Here is a 27,029-nt window from a genome sequence, read left to right as displayed (position 1 = left end):
GAAGGGGCTCTTGGAGGACCACTCTCGCCCCCCATTGAACATGTCACCTCGCTCTCAATTAGTCCAGCAATCACGGCTTCGGATGTTTGCTGTCGGCATGTCTTGTGGCGGGGTCATCCTGGCACAGCGTGTCATCGCTGGCATCTCCCCCGCCTCGAGCCTGTGATCTCCCACGACCAAGAGGGGTTGGCTCGCCGGCTCTCTGGGCGGTTCCGTGGGGGGGGGGGAGGGGATCCCCCTTTAGTCCACCCGAAGGAGCCAACTGTGTCGGCTAAATGGGATCTGATGATCTGCAGGCTGCAGGCTGTGGGCTGTGGGCTGTGGGCTGTGGGCTGTGGGCTGTAGGCTGGAGAGCCGTTGTTGAATGGTGCCCAGAGCCGACATTGGTGGGGGGAGCAGGGCCCTCGATCCTATTCTGTGCCAGTGTGAGTTAGTCAAGTCAGCAGCATTGCCAAGTTGAGCCAGACGTGCACCAAAAAGGGGTTTGCCTGTGAAGACGGGTGAAATGCTTCTGTTCGCCGCCTCAGCTCATGAATCCACGAAAGGACGCGGACCGGCTTCATCGCTTGAATATACGTAGATTTGAATAGGTGACAATTGAAGATGGAAGCTTTACTCCCCCCGTCTTTCCGCCATATCCCTCTTTCGCGATCCCCGTTTCCCCCCCGTACACTTGCGGCCTGGCTTCGAATGCTCGGTTCACTCGCACACGGGCGCGAATAAACATTAGATAAGGTATGATGGTTGCGTAGATGAGCGCGTGTCCGTCGCATTCGTCGTCGTCGTGCTGCTGCTGCTGCTGCTGCCGCCGTTGCTCACGCCTCTGCCGGGGTCTCTTCAATGGTTGGTGTCGGGGGTATATCCTCCTTGCTCGTCTCGGCCTGCGTCGCCGCGTCGCCGCCGTCGCTCGAGCTCACCGTGCTGGCCTTTTCCCGTCTCCTCCTCCTCATCTTCCTCTCTTCCTCTGCCGTCTGCCGCCTCGATCGGCGGATGCTCTCCCTCTTCTCCGGGTCGTCGTCGTCCGCTCCATCGCCACCGCGCATGCCCTGCAGGAGCAGCGCCGCGCGCGCCGCCACGTCGTCCTCTCCGTCCTCCCGGGGCGAGGACAGCCCTGGGCTGACAACGCTTCCTTCTTCGTCGATGACGGCCTCCTTTGTTTGGAGCGCCGCCTCCACCTCGGGTATCTCGTTGAGGTCGGGGATCTTCTGGCCCGAGGCCACGCGGACCTGGTGCCGGTCCTTGAGACGCGCCTTGCGCCGTCGATCTCTCTGGTCGCGCGTCTGAGGTGCCGCTGCGCGCAGCTTTTCGAGCAGCGAGTCCATGGCGCCCGTGCTCGACGGGGACGGAGGCGCGCCTTCGACCGCGCCACCCGTCACCTTGAGCTGCGCATGCTTGCGTTTCATCGAGGCTTCGTTACGCCTTCGTGTCTCCTCATACTGCATGTTCTTCTCGCGCGACTTCTTCCAGTCCGTGAGGAACGACGCCAGCTTCGAGAAGAAGTCTCGCCGCGCGTTGTCGTCTGTGGGGTCCTCGCCGTAAAAGGTCATAATGTCGTTGTACGACTTGGACATCTCCTCAAGGTAGAGCTCCATCTCTTCGGCCTTTCTGCGCGCATCCTTCATGTGCCTCTGGACCACCTGGCCCACGCGATCCTGCGGATGGAACTTCTTCGAGTCGCTGAGGTTGCCCGAGTCGAGCGACATCTGGACGTTGCGGACATTGTCCATGTATCGTTTGGCGTCGGACTGCAGCTGCTCAATGTTGATCTTCTGCACCGCCACAATGTCACCAATGTCCGTGGCAAAGTTCTCCCACTCGGGGTACTGGTTCCGCACAATGCGCTCGACCAGATCAGCGAGCGTCGACTCGTTCTTGTCGTCCTTGACCATACCCAGACGCGCCAAGGAGCTGAGCTTGAAACCGCGAGATTGCTTGTTGGCATCGTTCATGTAGTTGCCAATATCGAGAATGAGGCCGAGAACGTTCATGAGAGACACCGAGTCTCGCAGCGATTCCGAGACGGCCATGACCTTGCGAATCTTGTCCGTAATCTCGTCGTAGTCCGTCTCGTAGCTCTTCGTCAAGGCCAGCGCGCGCATTCGGCTCTTCCAGTAGTGGTGCAACTCAAACGCAGTGAACAGGAAGATCTGGTCCTGCCGTGTGAGCTCTTCGGGGTCCTGCTCCCTGTTCTCCTTCTCAGACTCGGCACAGGGTCCAGTCTTTGCTGTAGGGCGCCATGAGCTTGGGTTTTATTCTCCCCCAAACAAACAGAGATCCTCCCTCTGTAGGAAATCCATGACACGTTATTATTGAGGAGATCGTTATCGCAGTGTATAATCATCTGCACAATCTTTTCGACAGAGATAAAAAGACAACTTGGCGAGTGCGATTTCTGATGACGCCTGTTAGCAACATGGTTTTTTTTTTTTTGCCTACATGACAAGAACGCAACACTTACCAAACGCTTTGCGCAGATCAGCAGAGATGATCTGCTTCTTGTCATCCTTCTTCGCGCCACCTTGGCCGAGTCTTTTCGTTTCCTTGGCCATGAAGAGCTTCTCGACCTCGTCCAAAATGCCCTTGCGACTGAGCTCGAGATACTTCTCCTCACGCTCCTCCGCAGACGGGGTATGAGCGGCCCAGTGCGTCGCCATGGGCGAATCGACCTTGTCCCAGTGGAGGGCCTTGAGCTTCTTCTTCGGCCGAACCACGGGCAGCCCGATCGAGGGTCCTGTGGAGAAGCTTGCCGTGTTCTGCGACAGGAAGTGTCCAGATATCGCGCCAGGCATTGGGGGCGGCGGCGGAGGAGGCATACCAGGCGCACCCGGCATTGGCGGGGGAGGGGGAGGCGGCGGCGGCGGTGGTGGCCCACCGCCAGGGGAGAGCATGCCGGGCATCGGGGGCGGAGGAGGAGGTGGTGGAGGCGGAGGCGGAGGCGGAGGGGGTGCACCAGCTTGGCCGGGCATCGGAGGTGGAGGTGGCGGAGGTGGCGGGGCGGAGCGGCGCCGGTGACTTCGATCTTGGGCGTATCGGCATCTGCTGGTGTGACGAGCGAAGCGGACTCGATCGTGGTACCTTCGCCATCCTCCGAGTCGCTGGCGTCGTACTTTTTGAACTTGGTGGCCATCTCGCCATGAAGGGCGGCTTGCTGTTTGGCATCCACAACGGGCCTGCGGATCTCGACCATACGGGGCAACTTCATAAGACGAACATCGTCGTCTTCGCATCTCGGCAAGATCGTCTTCGCGGCCGCCGGTGGCGAGGACCGACCGGCTTGCGGCTGATCTTGGTGTGGCGTTGGACGCTGCCCAGCATGCTGTTGGTAAAGTCCCTAGGCGGTGTGCCGGCGCCCTGAGGGGCACTGCCGTCGTCCATCTCTTCACGCAGTGCACGCAGACGGTCAGACGGTCCCACGGCGTCACCCCATACCCTGCCTTCGAGCTTGAATTGCGTCTTCTGGCGCTCAATCTGCATCTGCAGACGCTCCATGAGGCGTTCACGGTCGAGGATGCCCTGCATACGCGTCGGATCCTCGGCTGGGATTTTACTGTTGCCCTTGGCGGCGTTGGATGCCGCGACATCCTGAGCATCTCTGAGCATGAGGTAAAGCTCTCGGGTCTCCAGCTCGTTGCGCTGCGCTTCTTTCTGACGCACAGTCTGGAGGCTCTCGAGTTCGGCCTTGAGTCCCTCCGCTTGTCGCCGTTGAGCATCGATGAACCTCTGCTGTTCCTCGAGCTGTTTTTGGAGCTTCGCCACGAGGCCGTCAGCGCCCAATTCGAGCTGAGCCTTCATCTCGTCGCGCTCTGCCATGGCGGCATCTGCGATCTGCCGCGCCTCCACAGATTCATCGAGAGCTTGTCGGGCCTCCGAGTCCGTGTGAAGTTTATCCAAGAGACTTTGGACGGTAAAGTTGAGGCTCTGCTTCAAGTCCATGTCCGGTAACCTGCGGTCCATCGCTACATAGCTCAACATGGAGTCCACGAGCTGAAACATGCGCAGGCGCTCCTCGCCATCCGTGTCGCGAATGAGCAACAGGTGCTGAAGCGCCGAGAGGAAGTAGTCTTGGGTCTTGCTGCCCTGAAGCCGCTGCTGGATGGCATCAACAATCTGGACGGGGTCGTTCAGGTCCTTGACCTCGGCATCGATCGAGTCCTTGATGCTGCTATTGTCCCTCTCGAGCATATCCTCGTAGTCGATAGCTTCGTTGGTTCGGAAGCGCTCGAGTTGCTTATCGATGAGATCGTATTGGAACGACTCCATCTTGGTGAGGATCCTCTTGATGCCGCAAGCCAGGAACTGGGCTCTAATGTGTATCCGCATTTCAAGCTCCCTCGGCGTATCGACAATCATGTTGATGAGAATCATCGTGGCCACGGCGTATTCCATGAGCAGGTTCTCCATGCCAATGCCGCCGCTGCGGACTTCGTCGCTCGCACCAACCAAGCTGCCCATCTTGCCGCGGCCATCGACAGTGACCTCGACCAGGCGCATCCAGGCGTCGAATCGTCCATTCTCGCCTGCCTGGCTCTTGACGGCATCCAATGCCTGGATGACTTTGAGATGGCCTTGCCCATCGGCCCAGTGACACAGGAATGTCAACACCTCGCTGACCAGCTTCCTTGTCATGAGTCGTGGGGAGATGAGTGATGTTGCAAGTGATATGACAACCTGCTGGTGAGCCAGGGCATCATCGGCGCCAAACTTGTTGTTCATCAAGGCCTTGAGACACTTGATGATTTCATATTCGCGATCAAGGTTTCGATCGGGACCCTTTTGGTCGGGAGCCGCCGGGCCAAGAGCCGTCTTCCGGTTGATCTTGAGCAAGACGTTTGTCATGGCCACTTGTCCCTGACACTCGATGAAGCGCTTGACCCATCCTATTTGTTGAGTTCTGAGGTTGACTTCGAGGCTCCCCAGTCCCTTCGTGTCCAAGCTGTTGTCCATCACGCGTCGGACGTACCATTCCGGGGAACCTTCCTCGTCGGAGGACACTAGGATATCTGGGGTCGCAAACTGTCCGGGGAACTGGTTTGGCCTTGCCGTCTGCCTCCTCTTCTGCTCGCCTTGCCATTCGGCAAGGCGGTCCTGGTGCAGCAGGGTCCATTTCTTCGAAGCCGGATATGCGACCATCTGGCGTTTGGCCTGCTCGGGGAGGTTATGCCATCCTCTCTTCTGCATCAGGGCGAGGAACATTTGATCGATGACATGGTCATCGTCCGGTCTAGGGAAATAAAAGCTTTCGTGGCCGCCGCCGGTGGGAGGGGCGCTCATCATGCCGGGGAATTTCGTCAGACGGTGCGAGTCTCTGTAGTAGGACTGGTGCGGTGAGAAGGAGCTCTGTGACGAAGCACTCGGCAGTGCTAGTTTTGATGAGCGGGCTGCTGTCATTTCGTGGGTACCTCCATTACCTGAGAAGACGCTGGAATGATCAGCAGAATTGCGACCTGCAGAGGTCATGTAGGAGTCGTATCTGGGATTGTGAGCGCCGTTCACCGTGCTCGCGACGCTACTGCGGGCAGGGCCTGGCCCCCACTGTTGCAACATAGCCTGGCGGCCCGTCGTGGCCATGGTGATGTTGGTCCCACCAGGACCGGCAGACGGCCGTGCCGCCGAAAGATGGGATCCGGCGGCAGCCTGCATGGCGGAAGGGTCAACGTTGGGGTATTGGTGAAAGTCGCCCGTCGCCTTGTTCAGCTGGTGAGGTAGCAGTTCGCGGCGCACCGGGGCCTGGTCGGGCTTGGGTAGGTAGTCGACGGATATCGGGGATCGTGAATCGGCTGGCACGCTGTCGTAGGGTATGCTGGTCATGACACCAGCCATGGGACTGAGGCCGTCGTCTGAATAGGCGCGATCAACGGAGACGATGGAGGAGTCGCGGTTGTGGCGAGACGACCGCGAGCCTAGGGTGCTGGGTGCGATGCTGGCCGTGTCGTAGTTGTCGCCCGAAGCGAGATGGCGACCTTCATCGCTTGTGAATCGTTTATCTTTGTCCTTGTCCTTGTTTCTGTTTCTGGAGAAGAAGGACTTGCCGCCAGAAGACTGCCTCGACTTGTCGCTGGCCGACATGGTGGGCGGGCGGGCGAGAGGTGAAACACCTGGCCCTGGGTCGTGTATCTATCTACCTTGAGGTTGTACCCCTGGTAGGAGGATTCGATATTCTGGGTTGCGGTTGAATGGGTACGTTCAAGCCTGGGCGGGCCGACTGGAAGGAGCGGGAAGGCAGGCCGAGGCCGGTCGCATGATGGGGGTCGGCTGAGCCGGTAGACGAGGAGAGTCGACGAGGAGCGAAGCGGCTTTGCGCGGGGGGAGGAGCAGGTACGAAGCGTGGGTTGGGTTTCTAATCGCATAACAAAGTCGTGTTTTAGCATGTGCTCTTCTTCAAGCCTGGTTGGATGGAGAGGTTTGAGGTCGAAGATGGGACGTTCCGGAGGGGGGTTATCCCTGACTGCAACATACACTTCAAGTTCTCCCAGTGGTTGACGAGGCCGGGTCGGGTGTGTGTGTCTGTGTGTGTGTGTGTGTGTGTGTGTAGAAATGCGTAGTGGACTGGGCCGTGGTCTACGTCTCGGACTGGGTGAGTGCGAATCAGGTCAGGGATCGACAGGCGAGGGGAACAGTCAGCGGTGGGTTTGGGTGGGCGAATCGATTGCGCGGTCGCGGGTTGTCGAGATTTCGTTTGAGGCTCCGGAAGGGCGGCGCTGGGAACGGTAAGGTTCTCGATGTTTCGTTGCAAAGGACGAATGTTTCTCGCGCCGGGTAGACCACCGGTGGGCGTTGGCTCGGATCCAGGCCCAGATGCGGCACTTGGTCAGACGGCGGTTGTTGGCTGACAGCGCTGCACACACGGGGTCTGAAGAGGCCTGTCGGTGAAACGAAAGAGTGACTCGAGACTAGGCGGAGAAATCCATGTGTTGCTGAACGACGAAGAGGCGGTCGCTGGGACCCTGGCGGCATGAAACGAAGCCGAGCCGGTTTGACACGTTCAGGGGGAAGAATTGGGGATCCCATCTCGACAGTCAGGCATCGATTTGGGCGGACTGGGGTCGTATCCTGACTACCTACCTCTGCTTACCTTAGGTACCTAGGTAGGTACCTGCCTATTGTAGGTAGGTGCCCAAGTAAAGCCAAGGTAGACGCGGCCCAGAACGTCCCTGCTCTTAGCCTGCGCCGAGAATGCGCGACCCTGAGCCCCCTGTCACTGTCACTGTCGCTGTGACTGTCACTGTTACTGTCCCTGTGACTGTCCACTCTCCGCCAAATAAGAACGTGACCACAAACATGCATTGCTCTGTGTACCACCTGTATGCATCCCAGGCCTCAATTCTTCTAATCCGTCCAGGGGTTCGGCCTTTTCCTCCCCATCTCTCTCTGTGTCTCGCCTTCTCGCCCTCTCTATTCGCATGTAGATGTTCCAAGTCCATACAATTGAGACTGTCTGCCATCTACCTATGGGAGCAACCACATGCTCTTTACTTATAGTCATCGCCGGCACGTGCGAACACATTCAGCCTTATGCCCCCCCTCCATCAAAGCAGCGCCCACCACCACCACTACCTAAGGTACGGTTCAGGAATTCTACGCGTCCACCACACGTCGTCAGTTGAGCCAATGGGGAGCCACTTGCTCGTGTCCCGTGGTCTGTCAGGTGAAGTACTACTCAGGAGTCAGCCCAGGTAGGTATCATAATACTAGGTTCTCAAGACTCAAGAGGCTAGACAGCAGGTAGATACTAGATTCTCCATCCCTTCTCTCCCCTGGCACATTAAAATCAACAGACCATCAATACGACGCCAAAATTCATTTCTCTGTCTTGCAAGAGGCAATCAAGGCGTGGAAGAGCATGGCACGGTGGCATCTAATCGCGCGGCGTACTGCTTTTGCGCCGGCCCTCGTCTGAATATGCGTATATATTCCTGACGGCGTCCTCGCATATCTGTGCTTCTACCTTGACGATGATGGGCTCTGTCGTGGCCTTCTCGTTGCACAGCCCAGTAGCGGGAGCATCATATAAACATTCATGAGGCACACTGTACTTTCAGCTAGACCACCCTCATCACTATAAACAACCTCAGAACAAGGCAAGAACCCTGATACCTGGGGTGAATGCTTCTTAGTGTGAAGAAGGTCTTCTATTCCTTCCCACCTCCTTCTCTCCCCCTTCCTTCTCTCCTCTTTCCCTTATCCTTCCCCTCCCCTCTCCATCCCTTTCCCTCCTCCTTTCCCCTATCCTTCTCCCCTCCTTCCTTCCCTCCTCTTTCTCCTATCCTTCTCCCCTCCTTCTCCCATCCCTCTCCCTTATCCTTCTCATATACGGAACCTAGTAAATAATGCCGGCCAAAGAAATTCGCATCCAAGAGGATGCTCAAGCGCTGTGCGACCGCATGCAGCTGTTCCAGTCAATGTGCACAAAGCAGGTGGACGGGTATCGCCGAGAGGACCTCGCCTGTGTCGCGCTCAGCGCCTGTGCACCTCGTCAGCGCAGACCACAGAGTGCGGAACGTTTTGACTACATGGACATGGAGACCGACCAGGAGAAGGGCGACAGGCGGCGTATCATTCACAAGCTCTACAACCGTCTCATCGTGGAACACAACCAGGAGCAAACAGTCAGCACGAAACCGGCCTTGAAAGTCACCAGTGCTCTTTCCTGGGCACTGCTGCAAGTCACCAACATCGACGAAATGCGCAAGTTGGAGCAGACTCTCGATTCGACAGTAGATATTCCAGAGTATTTTCAGAGCATCGAGGCCATTCTTGACGGATGGAATCTCCACTTCAAGACATGTAGGCTGCCAGTTCCCAATTTCAACGTCAGGCCTAACACACCTGCGCCTAGTCCTGACGCTCCCGCCGTCTTCTGGTCGTGGTGATGGAGAGCCGCAGGCGTTGAAGAGGCGCAGGTCCAAGAAGGTGAAGGAAATCGTAAGTTCTCAAAATTCGTCTGCCAGTTCAGAGACTGAGACTCTTTAATAGTGCATTGCTCGCGATGAGGAATGCATTTTGACTGGGGATCGAGAGCCTCATGTAGCGCACATCTCCCCCTTCAGTGCCGCAAGCGCCCAGCAAACTAAGTTCATTCTTGCTCGGCTATGGGGCCCGGACAGAGAAAAAGCCATATCTAAGAAGCTTTTCCCGAACGGCACAACAGGTATTGACGTCATTGGCAATGTCATATGCCTCTCGCCGAACATGCATGCCGCCTGGGCCCGGTACGACGTTGCACTGTTCCCTATGCGCCCGAGCGAGGAAAAGGAAGAGGGCAAATGGTGTATGAAGGTTGTTTTCTACTGGTTGAAGCGCTGTTCGGTGGCCAAGACGTCGAGCATGGGCAGCAATATATGGGCATCCGCTCGGGAGGTCCTGCTCCAGACTGCCATTGGAATCAAAAAGCAGCGGCCCCGAGCTGTCGACCTGCGTACGGGCGCACCCGTCCTTGATGGGCAGATTTTCACCATCAAAGCAGCGATGAAAGATGATTTGCCCGACTACGATATCCTCATGCTCCAGTGGGACATTGTGCGCATGGCATCGCTGTGCGGAGCTGCTGAGTCGGGTGATGACTATGATAAAGACGCCTATGATATAGATGATGATGAGGAACATGTGGAGGCTGAGATGGAGATGACTAATGAGTGAAGAAACGACATGTGTTCAGGCAGCAGGACAAGGACATCAGCATCACCCAACCTATTCATAGTGTTCCTAATACTATGATGGGAAGCCCTATTAAAGGCTCTATGTCAGTCAGTCATAGTTGAATGCCTTAACATCATAGCAGTAGTTGAAGTATGTTTAGCTATTCTAGTTGCAACACTATATCTTTAATGTGTCTGTTGCTATAGGTACTTTATATAACTCACCTCGCTAACAGATCATACCAGATCCAGGGGCCCTGTCCAATCAGCAGCGCCTATTCCAGTGACAATCGCTAAGCCCGCGCCTTCCGCATCCCTGATCGGGCCCCATGCGGCATGCTGCCCTTTCAGCTCTAGATCATCCATCATCCCAAGGCACCAAGGACTATCTCATCGCTCGGCCTGCCCTCTCGACTGTTGCCCATTGTCACGACGCCTGCCAACGCAAGACTAAACCTCCACCACAAGCCTCCCCGCAGGAAAACCCACCTAGGTACTGGCCCAGCATGGGCAGCGTGGCTGTTTTCAAGGTAAGCAGCATTGTTTCCATCATCGTCATCATCCGCACCACCAGGCAGACCAGGCAGACCGAGGCATCCCCGCTGACAGCTCATCACCAGGTCCTCATTGTTCCGGCCGTCATCTCCCTGATCCTCTTCCTCACATTGACCTTCGTCCTCGCTCCCCTATGGCGCAAGACTCGCGAGCGCTACGGCCAATACGTTCCCGTGCACGCGATACAGAGCAGCACCCTCTCCTTCGGCCAAAGTCTTCGCAGTGGCGTCTCCGGCCTCATGGAACGATCAATATGGCGCCGAAACGCGTCCCAGGGCGTGGCCATCGGCAGCGATCACTCCGACGATGGCTTTGCATCCGACGACGGCGAGGAGCTCGGCCAAGTCAACCAGAACACGCGGCAGGCCATTGCCGAGGATGCGCGACGCAGCAACCCAGAGAGCACGAGGAGGCTGAGTAGGGAGTATGTTGCGCCCTCCCCAGTTTTGCATCACGCATATGCTAATACCAACGCCTACAGTTTGGAAGAAGGATTCAGGGATGACAGCGACGACGAGGACAACGGGCGTCGAGCCAGATAGCGAGCGAAGCAGAAAGAAATGCGACGAGCAGATTACCGACCCCCAACCTTGATTTCCCCTTGACCCTGCATGACGCCTCAGGTGCCTTCCAGCAGGACGCGCTGTCGGCCATGGCGCCATTTCCCCCTTCACTGGAGAGCTTGAAAAAGCTTAGAGGGGGGGAAGGGCCCACGTTGTACTATGTTAAAGAGCCTGGTAACAGAAGCAGAGGAATGCTGGCGGGTTTCGCTCCACTGCAGTATGTCCCGGAATCGGAATGTCTCACTTGAGAGGCGGGCAGCGCTATTGGGCTCAAGGCGGCGTCCTGGCCAGACACGCTCTACGCGAAAGCTTGCGGGACCTCCCCAGGTCCCACGCTCAAGTGAGACATGACCTCTCCCGCACCGGATGCGGCTCATGCTGGCGGCATCAAGGATGATCCCGCGCGCGGCGAAGTCGCGATTCTACAGCGCGGAGCACTCAATCACGAACACCACCGTTTTGGTGTTGTTTCCCCCTTCCGCTTCGAAGCTTGGGGGGAGTCCGGCTGTGCACATTTTCGTTCACGCCCTTCTTGCTGCAGAAGTCTTCCAGCATGATAGTTCAGCCGGAAGCAGGTCGTCGTAAACTTCTCCGTAGGCCCAACGGGCCCTCCCCCCTCAAAAGCAGAGCAGACGCCTCTTTTCGGTAGTTGAGTTCGCAGATCATGTTCTTTTCTCTCTACCTCGACATTCACTCGTTCAGTCGAAGCCTGCGGCATCGCCGTCACTCGTTGCCGTCTTTCGTTCAGATCCCTCGCTAAAGTCATCCTGCCGACGACTCAACCCCCCAGTACCCTCTTTTTTGGCCCAGTCGGCACCACGCACTACATCACGGAGAGACAAGAGATCGACAGGGGGGAAAAACAACATTCTCGCCACCATGCAGTCCGTGTTTCCTCAGTTCGAGACGGCCTGGGTCCTGCCACCCCCGCCCCCGTCGTCCTCCCACGCCAGCACGGAAACAACAGACGCCGACTGCTCGATATGCTACGAGCAGGTCGGCCGCGTCAAGCCCGAGGGCACCATTGAGTCGTGGCTGCACTTTCCCTGCGGTCACCGCTTCGGCAGCCTGTGCCTCCTCAACTGGCTCTTTGCCGACACCGTCACCAAGTTCGACTGCCCCATGTGCCGCCGCCTGCTGCACTGGGAATGCGGCCACCTCGCCGTGCCGAGCCCCGCGCCCTTTGGCAGGAAGGAGGTCGCCCGGTACGCCGCCGAGCCGCGGCGGCCGCTGCCCGGGCCCTGCGAGTTCTGCCAGGAGTGGTGCAAGGCCGGATTCCGGGAGCGCATGGAGCGCCGGAGCAGAAAGGTCATGAGACTGCTTCGGGACCGCAGGGCGTCCGTCCTGCAGGCTATACTCGTCAGAGCACGCGTCGAGAGGGACTATCGTGATGATGTGTGGAGACACTGGTACACAGAGAGGCTGGACGAGGCTCTCATGGATGGAGACGTCTTGTGGCCTCCAAAGAGGGGATCAGCGAGGCGCAAGTGAGGGATCGAAGCGTCGTCGACGGGCCATCATATACATTGGTCGTTTTCTTTTGTTCAGCATCATTACTAGAGCTATTGCGGCTACTATTTAGACACTAATATGGTAATACTGATATAGAGCTGGGGGCTGTCGTTCGCCACAAGACAGATGGGAGTTGGAAGCAGGATTCAGAGGTTGACGCAGCTGATGGCACCTGAAAAGGGTGCTGTGGCAGGAACATGGGAGAGGATACAGTGTAGTTACGATAGTAGCTTCAATGATCATACAGGTGGCGTAGTGTCGTGATGATACTAGCACGGTGTTTATAAGAACGGTATGGGCGTCAGGACACACTGACGGTTATCGTCAGCGGCAGTGTGCCCACCTTTCTATGTGGCGATGTCGCTGGACGCTGATGATATAGTTTGTGCCAGAGCAGCCACCACGCACACAGCTGTTCGTTGTCCGCTTATATTTCTGGAATCATATCTTTGCATTCACTCCAGGCACTCATTCAGCCATGTGAATTTTCAAGTTCACCTCAGCAATGCGAGGGTACAGCGAGTTGTTCGCGGGAGGGTCGCACTCGGAAGGGCCAATATCGGATGTTTGGGTAGGAATCTGGATAACGATGGGAATCACTTACCAAAATGGCAACAAGATCGAGGCTATGGCGCTCATCACGGTCAACGAGACCGAAGGGTAGATTGTGCGATGGGCTGCAGAAGATGAGGGGGTAGAAGATGCTGCTGAGGGTGTCGGGGGCCTCACGAGTGTCAGGTCAGCGAGCACTCAGTGGATGTTCCAGCGCTTCTCCCCTATAATTTGGCCCCACACTCACTAAGATGCCCATCGTCTTCTGTCGGCCATGCTGCCTCGCGCTTCAACCCTCTTGCTCGCTGTCACGATACTTCATTCACCCTCTCAAGTCATCAGACCGCGCCTTGCCAACGCATCTCACCGGCCACGACGTCTAACCGTCTTCACCATGCGATTCAAGACGGAGCTGAAAAATATTCGCACCTTTTCGAGTATGTTTGCTTCCCACTTCTGATCACAACCAAACTAACCTCTCAGAACTGACTGCCGCCCTCAACTCCCTCGAGAAGATCGCATGGGTGCGCCTCGACGATGACACGGCACGCTTCACCGTCATCCCGGATACGGGGTCTCAAGTCTGGGCGTGAGCATACGAAAAAACGTTTCCAACGGATGACTGCAGGCAGCTGACAGTCGACAGCTCCCTCTCCATGGACTTCATGTTTGAGAACTACCACATCCAGTCTGCCGAAGCCAACAACACGATCAACCTAGAGCTGCCCCTGCAGCCCCTCCAGCGGGCCCTCAAGTCCGCCCTCAATAGCACATCCGCCTCTCTTCGCCTGACCAAGAAAGAAGGTGTCCCCGTTCTGTCCATGACCATCACGACGACGACGGACGCTTCAGCGCCCTCAGCGGCCGCCGCCCACCGCGCCGCCTCTCTCGACGATGATCCCTTCGATGACGACCTGCCGCCAGAGCACCTCGAGACGTCGCTGCGGCGCGAGCGCGAGAAAATCATCACGCAAGACATACCCGTCCGCGTGCTCCATCCGGAAACCGTCGAGACGATCATGCAGCCCAAGGTCCGCGAGCCAGACGTCCACATCCAGCTGCCGCCGCTGCTCCAGCTCAAGGCCATCTCCGACCGCTTCACCAAGCTCGCCCTCGCATCGGGCCCCGCCGCGTCGCGTGCCGGCGGGCCCAAGCTCGAGCTCAGCGCCAACATGCACGGCGCCCTGCGGCTGCGCATCGCCTCCGAGGCCGTCGACATTTCGAGCACCTGGACCGGGCTCGAGAACCCGCAGCTCGACCCGGCCCAGATCCAGGGCCCCATCGAGGAGCACCCGAGCGCGCGGTTCCGGGAGGCGGGGCCCGACAAGTGGGCGACGGTGCGTGTCGACGGTAAAGACTGGAGTAGGGTGCTCAGTGTTGGGCGGCTCGAGGGGCGCGTCATTGCGTGTTTTGCCGATGACCATGCGCTCATTCTCTATGTGTACGTGCCGCAGTATGACGACTCGGGCGCGGATGATTCTGTTGTCACGGTATGTGCTCGCCTTTCTTACCTGAAGTGCCAATTCCAAGCTGACATGAAGCAGTATTATGTTACTTCCTACAGTTTGTAGACACGTCACGGTCACTTTGGAGCGGGCGTTTGATTGGTCATGAGAAAGGTCAAAAAGAGGGAATGGGATGGCGTTGGGTGGGTGCCCGAGGCCTGGGTATATTGAATCTTGCTTCATCTTGCTTCCTGTAGAATCGAGCCAGCATTTGGACCATAAGCTGCTGTTCGTGACGATCATCCGAAAAGACCTTCTCACTGATCCCGCGCTTTCGAGCTTTGCTGATGCTCTCGTGGTCGTTGCCGGTGGTGCTCGCGACTCCTGCTCCTGCTCCTCCTCTGGTGGTCTCGCCTCTCCCGCTGCCTGTCTCGACCGCCGTCGCGGCTGCGGCTGCGATCTCTGTCTCGTCTGTGTCGCCGAGAAGGATCCTCATCTCGATCGCCGTCACGGTGTCGCCGCCTTTCGCGATCAGGGCTGCGACTCCTCCGCCTCTCATCCGTCCGTCGTGGCCTCTCGTGCCGCCTCTCGTCATCCCTGTGCCTGTGACGCCCGTCGCGTTCCCGATCGCGGCTCCGACTGCGATGTCTCCGCCTTTCCCTCCTCTCATCGTGGTCCCTGTGCCTCCTCTCGCGCCCCTCCCTGCGATCCTCCTTCCCCTGCAGGCCCGCCCTCACAGGCGCAGCCGCCGCAGCCCCCTCAGGCGGCCCCGCGGCACCAATCCTGCGCGACGGGCCGACCTCGACGGCGTTGGCGCCGCTGGTGTCCCGCTGGGCGACGGGCAGGCCCAGGGCGCGGGCGAGGGCATCCTCCTCGGCATCCTTGATCTTGCGCAGCTCCTCCCTGCGCAGGCGCTCGCTCTTCTCCTGGTCCGTCTCGGCGGGGTCGGCGTTGGGGTCGTTGTCGCCGTCGGCCTTGGCGTACCAGTTGAGGTCGCGGCCCTTTTGCCAGCGGCCGACGGGGGCCTTGAGGCTGTGGCCGAGGTAGTTCTCGCGGTGGGTGGATGTCGAGACGTCGTCCCAGCTAAAGTTGACGCCGCCGCGGGAGCCGGATTTGCGGACTGTCGAGAGGAGATCCATGATGGCCGCGGTTGCTCGACTCAGGGCGTAATGGAGGTGATCTAGGGGGGGGGGTGGTGATGGTGATGATGGGAGGAGGTTTTGTTGGCGACGGATAGCCAAGGCGGCATGGAAGAGTGGTGGTGCACAGACCAGTACAAGGCTCACCGGCGACCTGCCGCTAGTGCAACCTTAAACGCATCCTCCTCCTGCACTGTCCGTCTTTGATCATCGCCAACTGCATCCCCCCGCTCACAATCTCGACTCGGCCTCAATCCAGCCTGTCAATTGGCATTGATCCGATTTGCTCTGCACCGAGTATCTGCTCGCAGCTACCCAGACGACAAACGAGACATCGCCATGGCCACTGCCAAAGACCCGCCTCTCGACGAGGTGCAATGGCGCGCGCCGCCCATCGCCCACCACCTCCAGGGCATCCACTCCAACTCAGTCCTCTTCTACTTTGCCGAGTCGCCCTTCTTCGACCAATCCTCTAACAATGGCATCTACGTCCATCAGGCTGCCTTCAATCCGCAGATGCAGGCCAAGATGTTCACCCGTGAGCAGTTCGAAGCCGTCCTGAGCCAGATGCCCAACGGCGTTGAGTTTCGTGTTGCCCACGCACCCGCCGACATGGTGACCGGCACTGGCGTCTGGGTCATCGTCAAGCAAGAGCGTGAGAGGGGCAAGGGTGTCACGCCGATAGCTCACTACTTCCTTGTCGGCGAGAACATTTACCAAGCGCCCACCTTTGGGGATATCATGAACTCGAAGATTGTACGACTCCCTAGAGGAAACTGAAGCACCTGGGTACTGACATCGTCTTCCCAGGAATCCATCTCAGAGTCCCTGAGCAAGATTCTGCCCGCCGTCGATAGCGTCCGCGACTGGACGCCGTCACTCGGCAACGCCTACACACAGCCAGCGCCCACCGACCTGGCACGCACGCAACCAGGAGCTCCCTCGAAAGAGGGCACGCCGGCGCCAGAGAATACCGCACCCACGACCAAGACCACTTCGCCCTTTGCCAACAAGACGACAAAGAGCGCCCTCGACCGCCTCGCCGAGGAGTCCTTCGCCATCCACCTGCGCCACGGCGGCGACTACATCGACCAGAACCCCATCACCGGTCGCCCCGGCGAGTTCCACCTCTCATCAACCGGTCGCAAGGAGAAGGCGGCACCTCTGCAGCCCCCGGCGCCGACGGCCACACCACAGCAGCCCGTCAAGCCCCCGGCTCTCAACACGAAGCAGGCTGACGAGGTCAAGAAGGAGGGCAAGGTTGAGCGCAGTCCCAAGACGCCCGGTGTACCAAAGCCGAAGAGGAAAAAGAGCAAGATTGTGTCAGGTGGCGCTACCGGCGGTACCAACACGGCGGCGACGACACCGGCGGCTTCTTGAGAGTGAACGGACGGTTGGTTCTAGACATGGTCGTGCCTTTTTGCTTTCGATGATACCCCCGTCTTTGTGTCACACATTACTATCAGTAGGTACATATGACAAGCACATGTTTACTCAAGCCAGTCGTTGACTGCAAAAGTCCTCCGCTGCTGCAGCCTGCATCTGCACACTGCACAGATGGCGACTCCCATACGTACTGCGCCTATACTCGATTGAGGGGCAGTGCTCTTGACACTTATCTCTCTTGTCAGCGCCTGACTGGCTGGTTGGTCGGTCCGCGCACATGCATTGGCTCCCTCTACACGATCAGGCTGCGGCCTTTAGTTGCTGCCTGACTGAAACAATCATTCTCCCACTTTCCACCGCTCGCAGCCTTGCGCAAAACAAAAACTCTGTCACCCAGTTTGTGGCATTATGGACCCCTTGTCTGCCGCTGGGTTCGCCTCCTCTCTGATCACCTTCATCGACTTCTCCTACAAGCTGATATACGGCTCTGTCGATCTCTACAAGTCAGCTGCTGGGGCCACGGATGACAACATCCGGATCAGCAGCATTGTCGAGGATCTGAAGAAGATCACCGAGACGATCTCAACGCCCGTTCCTCCTGGAGATAATGGGCCGCACACGCGGGAGCTCAGCAGATTGGCCCTTGAGTGCCACGGGGTCTCCAAGGAACTCACAGACATACTCGACAAGTTGAAGAGGCGGGAAGGGAATAAAGCATGGCGCAGCCTCGAAGCGGCATGGAAGAGCATGCGCAAGTCGGACAAAGTGGCAGCGCTTGAAAACCAATTGGCCACGTATCGCATGCAGCTCCTTCTGCGCCTCGGTATCATCCTCGCGTGAGACAGTCCGCTCCCGCTTGAACGCTTGCCACGTTTGCTAACAGACTGATTAGTGAAAATCAGACCTCAGTCGAGAAGCAGCTGAGCGAACTGCAGAGAGGGAACACGGATCACTTTGCTCAGACGATCACCCAGCTTGGCAATGTTCGTCAGGCGATCGAGACCCTAGATAAAAGGGTCATGGACGAGGCTGGCCATGCACTTCATACGTTGCCTGACATGAACCCCTCCCACGGTGCTTTGGACGAAATCCGCGCCGAACTGTCGTCGATCGTCCAAACTCTCCAGGCCGTTGCTGCGAGCACGCCGGCGGACTTGCATGTGCTGAACCGGCTGTATTTCGAGAGCCTGCATGCTCGCGAAGACGATGTCAGGGATGCAGAATTCAATACCTTTGCCTGGCTTCTCCATGAGGAAGGAGGCGACGAAGAAAGCAGCGAGGAAAGCGACGAAGAGAGCATTGACTCCTATTACAGCAGTAAAACTGTAGCATCTACCGGTGGGAGCAATCATGACACTGGAGACGATGCCGACAGCCCGACTCACACCGCTGTGGCAAACGACGAAGCCGGCATCGACGATGATGATATCGAGGACCCCGATCACGGCGAAGACACGGCTGGTAGTGAAGACAACGAAGATGCCGATGACTTTGCGAGCGTTCACTCCTCCATGAGTGATACTCATGTGTCATGCCTCAAGGTTAGACGAAGGCTTCGGAAAACTTTCAAAAAATGGCTTCGACTAGAGAATGGAGTATTCCACATCTTTGGGAAGGCCGGCTCCGGCAAGTCAACCTTGATGAAGCGTACCTGTCAGGACCAAGTTTTGAGGAACGAACTCAGCGTCTGGGCTGCCGATAGGAAGCTCGTCTTGGGCAGTTTCTTCTTCTGGCTCTCTGACAATGACTCACAATGCTCCCTCGAGGGGTTGTATCGGTCGCTGCTCTTTGAAGCTTTGCGTCAATGTCCAGAGCTTACGAGGACCGCCTTCCCGCAATTTTGGACAGTGGCCAATGAAGCAAACTTCGAAACAAGTGCGTGGACGCAATCGCCTTTTCGACTTTCGGAACTCTGTCAAGCATTGCAAAATCTGATTGAACAACAATCTGGAGCAAGGACCCATCGTTTCTGCTTCTTCATCGACGGCCTGGACGAGTTTAAGGGCGACATTTCTGACCACAGGAAGTTGGCGCGGCAACTTCGAGCATGGGGCAGTTCACCTGATGTCAAGATCTGTGTAAGTAGTCGACCCGACCAGGCGTTCCTCGACGTATTCGACAGTAAGATGAGAATCAACATTGTCGACGCAACGAAGCTCGACATTTACCGCTTCGTCAAAGGGACGCTCGCTGAGCAGCCAGCCACTTATTTAAGCCCGCACATCTTGCATGAAATTGCAATGCAAATATGGGACCGTGCCGATGGTGTGTTCCTGTGGGCACGGTTGGTTGTCCGTTCAGTAACGGAAGGCATCCTGTATCGCTCAAGCCACAGAGCGCTCATGGACAAAGTTGAACAGACGCCAAAAGGTCTCGGTGCACTTTTCGGACAGATGTTCGACAGCATTGATTCATCTGACCGGGAGAGGTCAGACAGGATGCTCTTGTTCGCCAGCAGACAGGGTCGCGGGCACTTTCTGCTGTACTCGTGGCTTGATGATCTTGCGGACCCGGGGTTCCCATTCGAGGGGCCGATTCGTGGGCTGCCAATGGAAGAATATCTTGAGCGCAAGTCTACCCTTGCTGCTCAGCTGAAACTACTGAGCAAGGGCCTGCTCGAGATTTCAGAAGGCAGCGGCATCGTTGATTTCTTCCATCGATCGGTTTTGGATTTCCTTCGGCAACCAGATATCGAGTCTGAGATGAAAGACCGTCTTCAGGATCCACTTGACATAGCAGCCGATTGGCAGCGACTCCAACTTGCCCTCGCAAAGTTTCATCTTCGTGCCTCAGACCCGACACGAAATGACTGTTTGGTACAGCATCTTTACATGTTGTTCCAGTCTGAAAAGAAGTGGGGCGCGCCTTCTACAAAGGTGTTGAGAGAGTACCACGCCTTCGTTGACAATTTCCAAGAGAAGGTCTACATTTCCGTTTGGCACGTCAGCCCAACATATAGCGGTTGTCTGCTAGTGCCAGGTCGCAACTTCTCGTTTCTACATTTTCTCGCATATTACTCCCAATCGCAGTACGTCATAGACTGGGTCGAGAAAAGCCCCAGTGGCCAACTGGATAGAGAGGATCTATGTCTGCTCTTCTCAGCCTGTATAGGTGGACGCAGCCAAGCTTCCTTCGTCGAACGTCTTTCCTTCATCGAACGTCTTTCCTTCATCGAACGTCTTTTGGGGGCCGGGGCTTCCTTCGCTGACGGCGTACGTCTCATGTCTGAAACTAGACAAGATACCAACATCCCAGGTTGGGCGGCGTTCCTCTCCATACTTTTCATGGACAGTATGCGGACGCTCCTGCGTGGCGAAAAAACGAACCCGCCCGGATTCTTGTTTCTTGTGCTGGAGAAGGTCCTGTTCTTGCAACCCGAGCTCAACGTTCAATTCGAATACGAGCTGCAGGCCGGTAGTTATCCGGTTACAAGGCCAGTATGCCGAAGCCAAGCAACAATGTCACTGGAAGAGCTCGTCGTCATTTTCAAGCCCCCTAATATGGATGTGCTCTTGCGCGAGATTCTTCGGCGAAAGGGGTGGAATGTTTGGGGCATGGTGAAGAAGCTGGGGTCGCGGGTAGCTCCATCGACAGACTTCAAAACAGAATCCGCGGGTCGGATCGAGGGCATGACACAATCTGAACTGGAAGACTGCGGCTTTGGTCTCACAAAAATTTCAGTAGGTGCTGGATCTTCATGGGATTTCGATACGCACCGCCGCCTTGGTTTTCGAGTCTACTGAGAAGATTATCGTCAAGATTTCAAGCACCAGGTGTATTCACCAATGTAAGATGCCAAAAGATGATCTGTCTAAGCAAACACACTTCCATAGTCAAGCAACCTGGTCCTCCTTGACGAAGGAGATGGCGACTGGCCGCTCAGTGCCTGAAACGGCTTAATTGGTGACCTAGTCGACCTGGATCTCTTCCCAGCATCCATGACAAAGCCCACGTGTGGGTAAAGTGATATGATCTTGACTTGGGTGAGATGAGGCGTTGCTGAGTGGGTTGAGGCAACATTCCGACTGATAACACTTTAGGTCTATGGAAATCGACGAAGGGATCCTCGAACGCCGTAACATCTGAGGAATCCCGAAGGATGCTACATACACCAGGTCTGTCTTGCAGAAGATACCTCTTTTTGTCGGTCATCGTAAGCAAGTTCATCCACTGTAATTAACAAGAAGGGGCAACGACATCACGTTGTTTTCACAGCTCAATACTGCTAGACGACTCGCCTTCATTTCATGATGATCATATTCCACACAATCATGGAGAAGCCAATCCCTTTAAACCCGAAATTGATCTCAGGTATACAAGAATACGTACTAGATGGACCCAGCTAACGTGGCAGAAATGAGCCAGATAGCTAACCAAATCGTAGACCTACCCTATAGTACGTTAATAATAAGCTGTGATACCTATGATATCAGGCCTCCTGGGGTATATAGTGAGGATCTTAGGTGGATTACGTTACAATGAGGTAGGGTCCTAGGTCCTGCGTAAGGTGGCAAAGGTAGCGGCGCTAAGCCTGATCATGAAGGCGGTATACGGCTTATAGGGCGCTTGTTGTACCTGAGATCAATTTCGGATTCAAAGGATAGAGACTCCATATAGCACCGGAGTTTATAGACATAATTCGCATGTAACAGCCCGCTTAGATGACGGAAATGTACCCAACCCAGCCTCAACGCAGCCATATGCATCGCACCCTACTGCACCACCCAGCCTTTGCCAACCTCCCGCTTCTCAATCACCTTCTTCATCGGCAGAGGCCAGCCGCTGCCCCCGACGCCCTCGGCCCTGAGGTACGGCACGACCCAGACCTCCCTCTCCATGGCCGTGGCCCTGACCTCCTTGACCGGCTTGCCGTACGTCAGCAGCGGCGTGCCCTTGGCCAGCCCGGCGAGCTGGCCGCCCGTCACATCCGTAAGGGCATGCATCCGCGTCTTGGGCGTCTTGGTCGGGTCGACCCCCTGCGTCGCGCGCTGCAGGTACGCGTAGACGACGTACTCGGGCAGCTCCTGGGGGCTCATGTGCGCCAGGGGCGAGGACGGGTGGAGGTAGACAAACTTGTCAACGTCGGCGCCGACGCCAAGCGGCACGAGCGGCAGGTACGGCACGTCGATGGCGCGGCGGGGCTTGCGCGCGTTCTCCGGCGGCGTGGGCGACTTGTCGGCGCGGATGGCCACCTGGTCGATGAAGCCGGCGGCCACCATCTGCTTGAGGTAGGCGACCTGCCTGTCCGTGGGGCGGTCGAGGCGGTCCTGGAACCGCAGGTTCTGGAACGACGGCACGTTGGTGCGCAGCAGCTCGACAATCTGCTGGCGCAGCTGCTGGATCTCCTTGAGCACCTTGTACCGCACAAAGTGGCTCTCGCACCACGCCTCGGTCGGCTCGTGCGCGTACTCGCCGACCACCTGCAGCAGCTTGATGGCGTCCGACTTGTCGTCGAGCGAGCAAAAGTTTCGCTGCACGCCGTTGAACGCGCGCCGGATCGTGGCCTGGCGGTCCTCGGCCGCGACGACGGCGTTGGTGCGCAGCACGTGGTCTTCTGTTGCCTCGAGTGAGGGGATCGCCTGGTTCTCGGGGATGAAGACCTCGGCCGCCGACAGCGCTGCCACGAGCGCGATGGTGTACTGGAGACAGTCGTGCTGGTGGCCGACGAGGAGGATGCGGGCGAAGCGCGGCGATAGCGGGAAGATGGACATGGTCGAGCCGATGCGCGTCACCTGGCCCTCGGCAGAGATGGCTGACAGGTAGTGGAGGAGCCTCTCTGCCTTGCGGAGGCTTGCTCGGTCAGGGGGCGTCGGGAAGGGAAAGTTGACTACGTTGGAGAGGTTCATGGACTTGAGCTGCAGCACGACGCCATCAATGGGCATGCGCAAGAGCTCAGGCTCGGAGAACTGAGGCAAATCCCTCTCATACACTGCCGACGAGTACAGGCGGTAGCAGTGACCGGGGCCCGTACGACCAGCACGACCAGATCGCTGGTTGGCGCTGGCTTTGCTGACCCATCCGATGGCGTACGTCTGGACACCGCTGACCTCGTCGTACTGGCGTTCCTTGGACCGGCCACAATCGAAGACGTATCTCGTTCCGGGGATCGTAAGACTCGTCTCCGCAACGTTGGTTGCGAGAATGACCTGTCGCGTGCCCTCTGGCGGCTCCTTAAAGACACGCATCTGTTCGCGCGTTGGCAGGAGAGAGTAGAGTGGCAGCACCTGCATCTTCAAGGGGCCCGTCTCACCCTCCTCCTCAATCTTGAACTCTTCGTCTTCGTCCTCGTCGCCCTCGCCTTCTGAAATCTCATCGTCAAGCTCTCCAGCGTCAAAGTCGTCAACGTCACCAAATTCAATATCCTCAACCTCCATCGGCGCTTCGCTCGCGGAGATCTGCACCTTGGGGCCGCTCGCCGAGGTCAGACCGCCAAAAGCTGCCTCCAACCTCTTGCTGAGCTGCACGATCTCATTCTGGCCCGTCAAGAACACGAGGAAACCTCCAGGAGGCAGCTTCTTGTGACCCCGGCTGATCTTGTTGTACAGTTCATCAACGTAGTCGGGTCGTGTCCTGCGGGCGAAGTGGATTGTGACAGGGTGCTGTCTACCCTCGACCTCGACGACCGGCGGCGGCGTTGCGAATAGCTGGGAGTTTTGCGTCATGTCCTCGACCCTGAGGGTAGCCGACATGATGATGATCTTGAGAGGCTTCAGTGGCGATGAACCATTCTGGTCCTCCTGGCGGACGTTGTTGATGCGGCTGAGCATGCCAATGAGGATGTCCGTGTTGACGCTCCTTTCGTGCGCCTCATCGATGATGACGGCCGAGTACTTCTTCAACGAGAAATCCTGCGCAATCTCTCGGAGCAACACACCGTCCGTCATGAACTTGATGGCCGTCTTGGCGCTCGTCGTACCCTCGAAGCGAATCTGGTAGGCGACGCGCTCAGCGTGATCGCCCATCTCCTCGGCCACACGTTTTGACATGCTAACGGCGGCTACTCGACGCGGCTGCGTCACACCAATCATGCCCGACGTCGGGGAGTCGGGCGAGCCGTAGCCTGCTTCGTAGAGAAATTGAGGTACTTGCGTCGTCTTTCCCGAACCGGTGGAACCGCACACGACGATGATGTCGTGGTTGTGAATGGCCTCCATAATCCTCTGCTCCCTCGCCCACGACGGGAAGTTTGAGACGAGCTTCCTGAATCTCGGGCGTTCTTGTCACGGTCACGCCAAAGGCCTTGCGGGCGAGGTTGACCGAGGGCTGAAGCTCCTCTGGCAGCGGCTCGTGCTCGGCAGCGCGTGGGGTGAAATTGTCTGGCCGGGGAACGTCGAGTATTTGCGTCGACTCGCTCGCCGGCTTGAAGCCCAGAGCCTCGTTCCTCTGTGCCGGCGCCCATGCCTTGAAAGCCGAGGGTTTCGCCTCGGAGCTGCTGTCATCGCTGTCCATGTCGCTGTCGTCCTCATCGGAGGCGCTCTCGCCGTCTTCTTCTTCGTCATCATCTTCATCAGAGTCGTCCCCGGATCCAGACTCGGAAGCATCCTCTTCGGTGTCGGCAGAGCCAAGCTTGGCACCTCCCACGCCTTCGTCTTCGGAGCTGAAACCGCTCCATTCCTCCTCTAGGTCGCCCTTTGCTGGCTCGGCAATGGTGAACTTGGACTGGACACCTCCGCGCCGTTGACGCTTGCGCAGCACCGGCCTGCCTGCCTCGTCCAGATCGAGGGGCCTCTTCAGACCAGAGCCGGCAGCTGCCGCAGAAGGTTGGGGCGCACTGATTGCTGTGGGAGCCTCGGTGGGCGGTGAAGCGGGCTTTTGAGCCGGTATCGGTGCCGGCGCTGGTGCCGGCTCGTCATCCTCACTGTCCTCATCAGACGAAGAGTCCTGCTGCCGCGGCCTCTCGAACAAAAGCTCGTCGCCGTCCTCGTCCACTTCGACACCGGCCTTCCTCTCCCTCATGGCACGGCTGATGGCCTGCCTCTTCGTCTCCTTGCCCTGGCCGATGGTCTTGGAGCTGGTGAACAGGTTCGTGTCAATCTTGCTCTGCGACAGCTTGGCGAGGATCTCGCGGTTCTCGTCCTTGCGCAGCTTGTTCTCGATGTACTTGTCGAGACGCTTGGCCTTTTTGCCGCTGACCTTGACGTCGCCCTGCAGCTCCTTTTTCATGCGCTCCTTCTTCTCGCGCATGAGCCGCCTCTCCTCGGGGTCGATCTGCTCGGCGTTGGTGTCGGCGTCGAGCGGGGCGACGGCGTTCTCCTTGGCCTTTTCGCGGGCCAGCACCTTGTGCTTGCGCTGCCGCGGGACGAACTTGGCCATGTTGGCTTTTTGTGGGTGGTATGTGGTGGTGGATGGGGGTGTGGGCTCGGTTCGAGGTGAAGCCAGAGGAGGTGAGGATGCTCAGTAGTGTAGATTCTGCTGCTCCTTTGCTCTAACCTGATGCCGCTTCAATCAATGGTCCATGGAGAAAGGCAGCGGCGCGCATGCCCATTGAATTCTTGTGAATGCTGGGAGAGCTGCTTGGTCACGAAACACCATCCATCAGCAAGCAGCCTGGTGGAGCAGCAGCCTGGTGAAGCAGCAGCGACTGGAAATTTTTGGGCGAGAAACATTCTGCCAGGCATGACCGCCCTCTTATCCGTCCGAACAAGACTAGCGCGGCCTAATCAAGATGGCGGGGCCACAACCACTACGAAGCCCCCACCGACAGCTCCAGCACAGGCAGCAGCTCTCACTGAATAGTGCCGTCTGCTGCCATGCATTACACCCAAATCCAACAAGCTCACCATCCCTTCAACGCCACCATGGATACCAACGAAGAGGCTAGGGAACAGAGCTTCCCTGCGAAGACGAGAAAGGCCCTGGGCACCATCAATGGCGTCGTAACAGAGGCCAACTCGGTCTGGTTCTCCGACCGCATCATGATCACCATGTCTCAAGAGGGAAGGCTGTCCCAGTGGGTGCGTCTTCCTGCCAACCGCCGTCCTTTTACGCATGTGAAGAGAAAGCCAAGGACTCACAAATGCTAGGTCCACGTTCCGATCCTGCCCTCGCCAGCAGACATGGTCGACATGAACCTGTCCTCGAGCAGCAGGGGGATGCTGCCCTCCACGCACCTCACGGCCACGACGCTCCTCGGCGGCGGCGGCGACGAAAGGGAGACGCTGGGCCAGTTCTACGCCGCCCAGATTGCGCGGCTTATCAGTCTGCGAGACCCCGAGGACCGTCGCACCTTGGTGCTGGGCCTCGGCCTGCTGAAGGTCGACACGGCGCGAGAGGCCTTCTTCGACACGATGGACCTCATCAAGGAGGTGCTGTGAGCTGTCGCCAGACTTGCTGTCGAAAGAACACGACATGGTTCTTCGAATGCAGTGGGGGCTTCTGTTGCACGCCACGATGGAGGGTCTGCAACAACATTTTCGAGCAGCTCGTAACTCGTTCCTCATGCAATTCGACCATGATTGTACCGAAGGTCTGGATGTAACGGCAACGGCAACGAGAGCACGAGGCGGCGGCTGTTAGCGACTTGCAAGGCTGCATTCGGTGCCGCCTATCCATTGAGTTCAGCGCAGCGAATCGCCAGTCACTCGCAAATCCGGTCGGGTCGAGGGGTGGCTGCGTCGGATAAAGCATCCAGGCGTACAAAGGAGCTGCACGTCGCGAAACCCTCCTCTGCCCTTATCCGTCGGATCTCCCCCCAGTGTGCTGCGATCCACACGCCAGAGCTTCATCCCAACACTGCATCAATACCCCGAATTGCCGACGTCGCGTGGCCGATTGTGGGGATTGAGACAAGAGGAGCAGAAGGGAGGGGGGGAAACAGCTAGTTCCACGAGCGCCTTGTAGGACACCGCGGGCGAGGCAAAACGTCATGCGGAGAAGGCCACGAACGGCACCTCGGCAGCTGCTCTCTGCTGTTCAAACATGCTGCTCAACCTTCAATAGAACTTGTTCGCCGGCGCCCATTTCGCGTTTGCCACTTTCCATCTGTGCGCTTGCCATTTGCTCAATTGAATGAACAGGGCAGGATTTCGCCCGACCGTCCCAGTCACAGCCAGACACCGCCCAACATGGCCAACCTCAACGAGAACGGCATCCCGCCCTTCGAGAGCCTGCCCCTCGGCGAGAACGACCCGCCCTTCTCCGCCTGGGGCCTCTACGGCCAGAGCGACGAGCTCGGCACGCTCAACCGGTTGACAGACGAGCGGGTGGCGGCGGCGGCGCGGGACGAGATCCGGACGGGCGTTC

General features: G+C 57.7%; 10 protein-coding genes across 10 annotated transcripts; 7 read left to right on the top strand and 3 right to left on the bottom strand.

The window, feature by feature from the left end:
* Window positions 1-271: 271 nt before the first annotated feature.
* On the bottom strand, window positions 272-6,066 carry VDAG_08379 (cytokinesis protein sepA; the record flags this gene model as incomplete). The annotated part of the gene is made up of 5 exons (XM_009660104.1): window positions 272-410; window positions 820-2,224; window positions 2,459-3,019; window positions 3,076-3,196; window positions 3,271-6,066. 5 exons carry the CDS (start codon window positions 6,064-6,066, stop codon window positions 272-274), a joined length of 5,022 nt encoding a protein of 1,673 aa, XP_009658399.1.
* Window positions 6,067-8,327: 2,261 nt separating this feature from the next.
* On the top strand, window positions 8,328-9,636 carry VDAG_08378 (uncharacterized protein; the record flags this gene model as incomplete). The annotated part of the gene is made up of 3 exons (XM_009660103.1): window positions 8,328-8,784; window positions 8,837-8,922; window positions 8,974-9,636. The coding sequence occupies 3 exons, from the start codon at window positions 8,328-8,330 to the stop codon at window positions 9,634-9,636; spliced, it is 1,206 nt and encodes a 401-aa protein (XP_009658398.1).
* Window positions 9,637-10,141: 505 nt separating this feature from the next.
* On the top strand, window positions 10,142-10,732 carry VDAG_08377 (uncharacterized protein; the record flags this gene model as incomplete). Its single annotated transcript, XM_009660102.1, has 3 exons — window positions 10,142-10,165; window positions 10,256-10,614; window positions 10,672-10,732. The coding sequence occupies 3 exons, from the start codon at window positions 10,142-10,144 to the stop codon at window positions 10,730-10,732; spliced, it is 444 nt and encodes a 147-aa protein (XP_009658397.1).
* A 900-nt stretch (window positions 10,733-11,632) lies between these two features.
* VDAG_08376 (uncharacterized protein) lies at window positions 11,633-12,244 on the top strand (the record flags this gene model as incomplete). The annotated part of the gene is made up of 1 exon (XM_009660101.1): window positions 11,633-12,244. One exon carries the CDS (start codon window positions 11,633-11,635, stop codon window positions 12,242-12,244), a length of 612 nt encoding a protein of 203 aa, XP_009658396.1.
* A 967-nt stretch (window positions 12,245-13,211) lies between these two features.
* On the top strand, window positions 13,212-14,421 carry VDAG_08375 (checkpoint protein hus1; the record flags this gene model as incomplete). Its single annotated transcript, XM_009660100.1, has 4 exons — window positions 13,212-13,254; window positions 13,301-13,406; window positions 13,464-14,307; window positions 14,389-14,421. The coding sequence occupies 4 exons, from the start codon at window positions 13,212-13,214 to the stop codon at window positions 14,419-14,421; spliced, it is 1,026 nt and encodes a 341-aa protein (XP_009658395.1).
* Window positions 14,422-14,579: 158 nt separating this feature from the next.
* On the bottom strand, window positions 14,580-15,401 carry VDAG_08374 (uncharacterized protein; the record flags this gene model as incomplete). The annotated part of the gene is made up of 1 exon (XM_009660099.1): window positions 14,580-15,401. The coding sequence occupies one exon, from the start codon at window positions 15,399-15,401 to the stop codon at window positions 14,580-14,582; it is 822 nt and encodes a 273-aa protein (XP_009658394.1).
* A 339-nt stretch (window positions 15,402-15,740) lies between these two features.
* On the top strand, window positions 15,741-16,781 carry VDAG_08373 (mediator of RNA polymerase II transcription subunit 6; the record flags this gene model as incomplete). Its single annotated transcript, XM_009660098.1, has 2 exons — window positions 15,741-16,157; window positions 16,212-16,781. The coding sequence occupies 2 exons, from the start codon at window positions 15,741-15,743 to the stop codon at window positions 16,779-16,781; spliced, it is 987 nt and encodes a 328-aa protein (XP_009658393.1).
* A 414-nt stretch (window positions 16,782-17,195) lies between these two features.
* Window positions 17,196-20,558, top strand: VDAG_08372 (uncharacterized protein; the record flags this gene model as incomplete). The annotated part of the gene is made up of 2 exons (XM_009660097.1): window positions 17,196-17,581; window positions 17,680-20,558. The coding sequence occupies 2 exons, from the start codon at window positions 17,196-17,198 to the stop codon at window positions 20,528-20,530; spliced, it is 3,237 nt and encodes a 1,078-aa protein (XP_009658392.1). The 3' UTR covers window positions 20,531-20,558.
* Window positions 20,559-21,499: 941 nt separating this feature from the next.
* On the bottom strand, window positions 21,500-25,100 carry VDAG_08371 (ATP-dependent RNA helicase DHX8; the record flags this gene model as incomplete). The annotated part of the gene is made up of 2 exons (XM_009660096.1): window positions 21,500-23,847; window positions 23,873-25,100. 2 exons carry the CDS (start codon window positions 25,098-25,100, stop codon window positions 21,500-21,502), a joined length of 3,576 nt encoding a protein of 1,191 aa, XP_009658391.1.
* A 485-nt stretch (window positions 25,101-25,585) lies between these two features.
* VDAG_08370 (uncharacterized protein) lies at window positions 25,586-26,101 on the top strand (the record flags this gene model as incomplete). Its single annotated transcript, XM_009660095.1, has 2 exons — window positions 25,586-25,741; window positions 25,811-26,101. The coding sequence occupies 2 exons, from the start codon at window positions 25,586-25,588 to the stop codon at window positions 26,099-26,101; spliced, it is 447 nt and encodes a 148-aa protein (XP_009658390.1).
* Window positions 26,102-27,029: the final 928 nt, after the last annotated feature.

This window comes from Verticillium dahliae, genomic scaffold (genome assembly GCF_000150675.1).
Source record: "Verticillium dahliae VdLs.17 supercont1.20 genomic scaffold, whole genome shotgun sequence".
Taxonomy (NCBI): domain Eukaryota; kingdom Fungi; phylum Ascomycota; class Sordariomycetes; order Glomerellales; family Plectosphaerellaceae; genus Verticillium; species Verticillium dahliae.
This window is presented reverse-complemented; position numbering and strand designations above follow the sequence as displayed.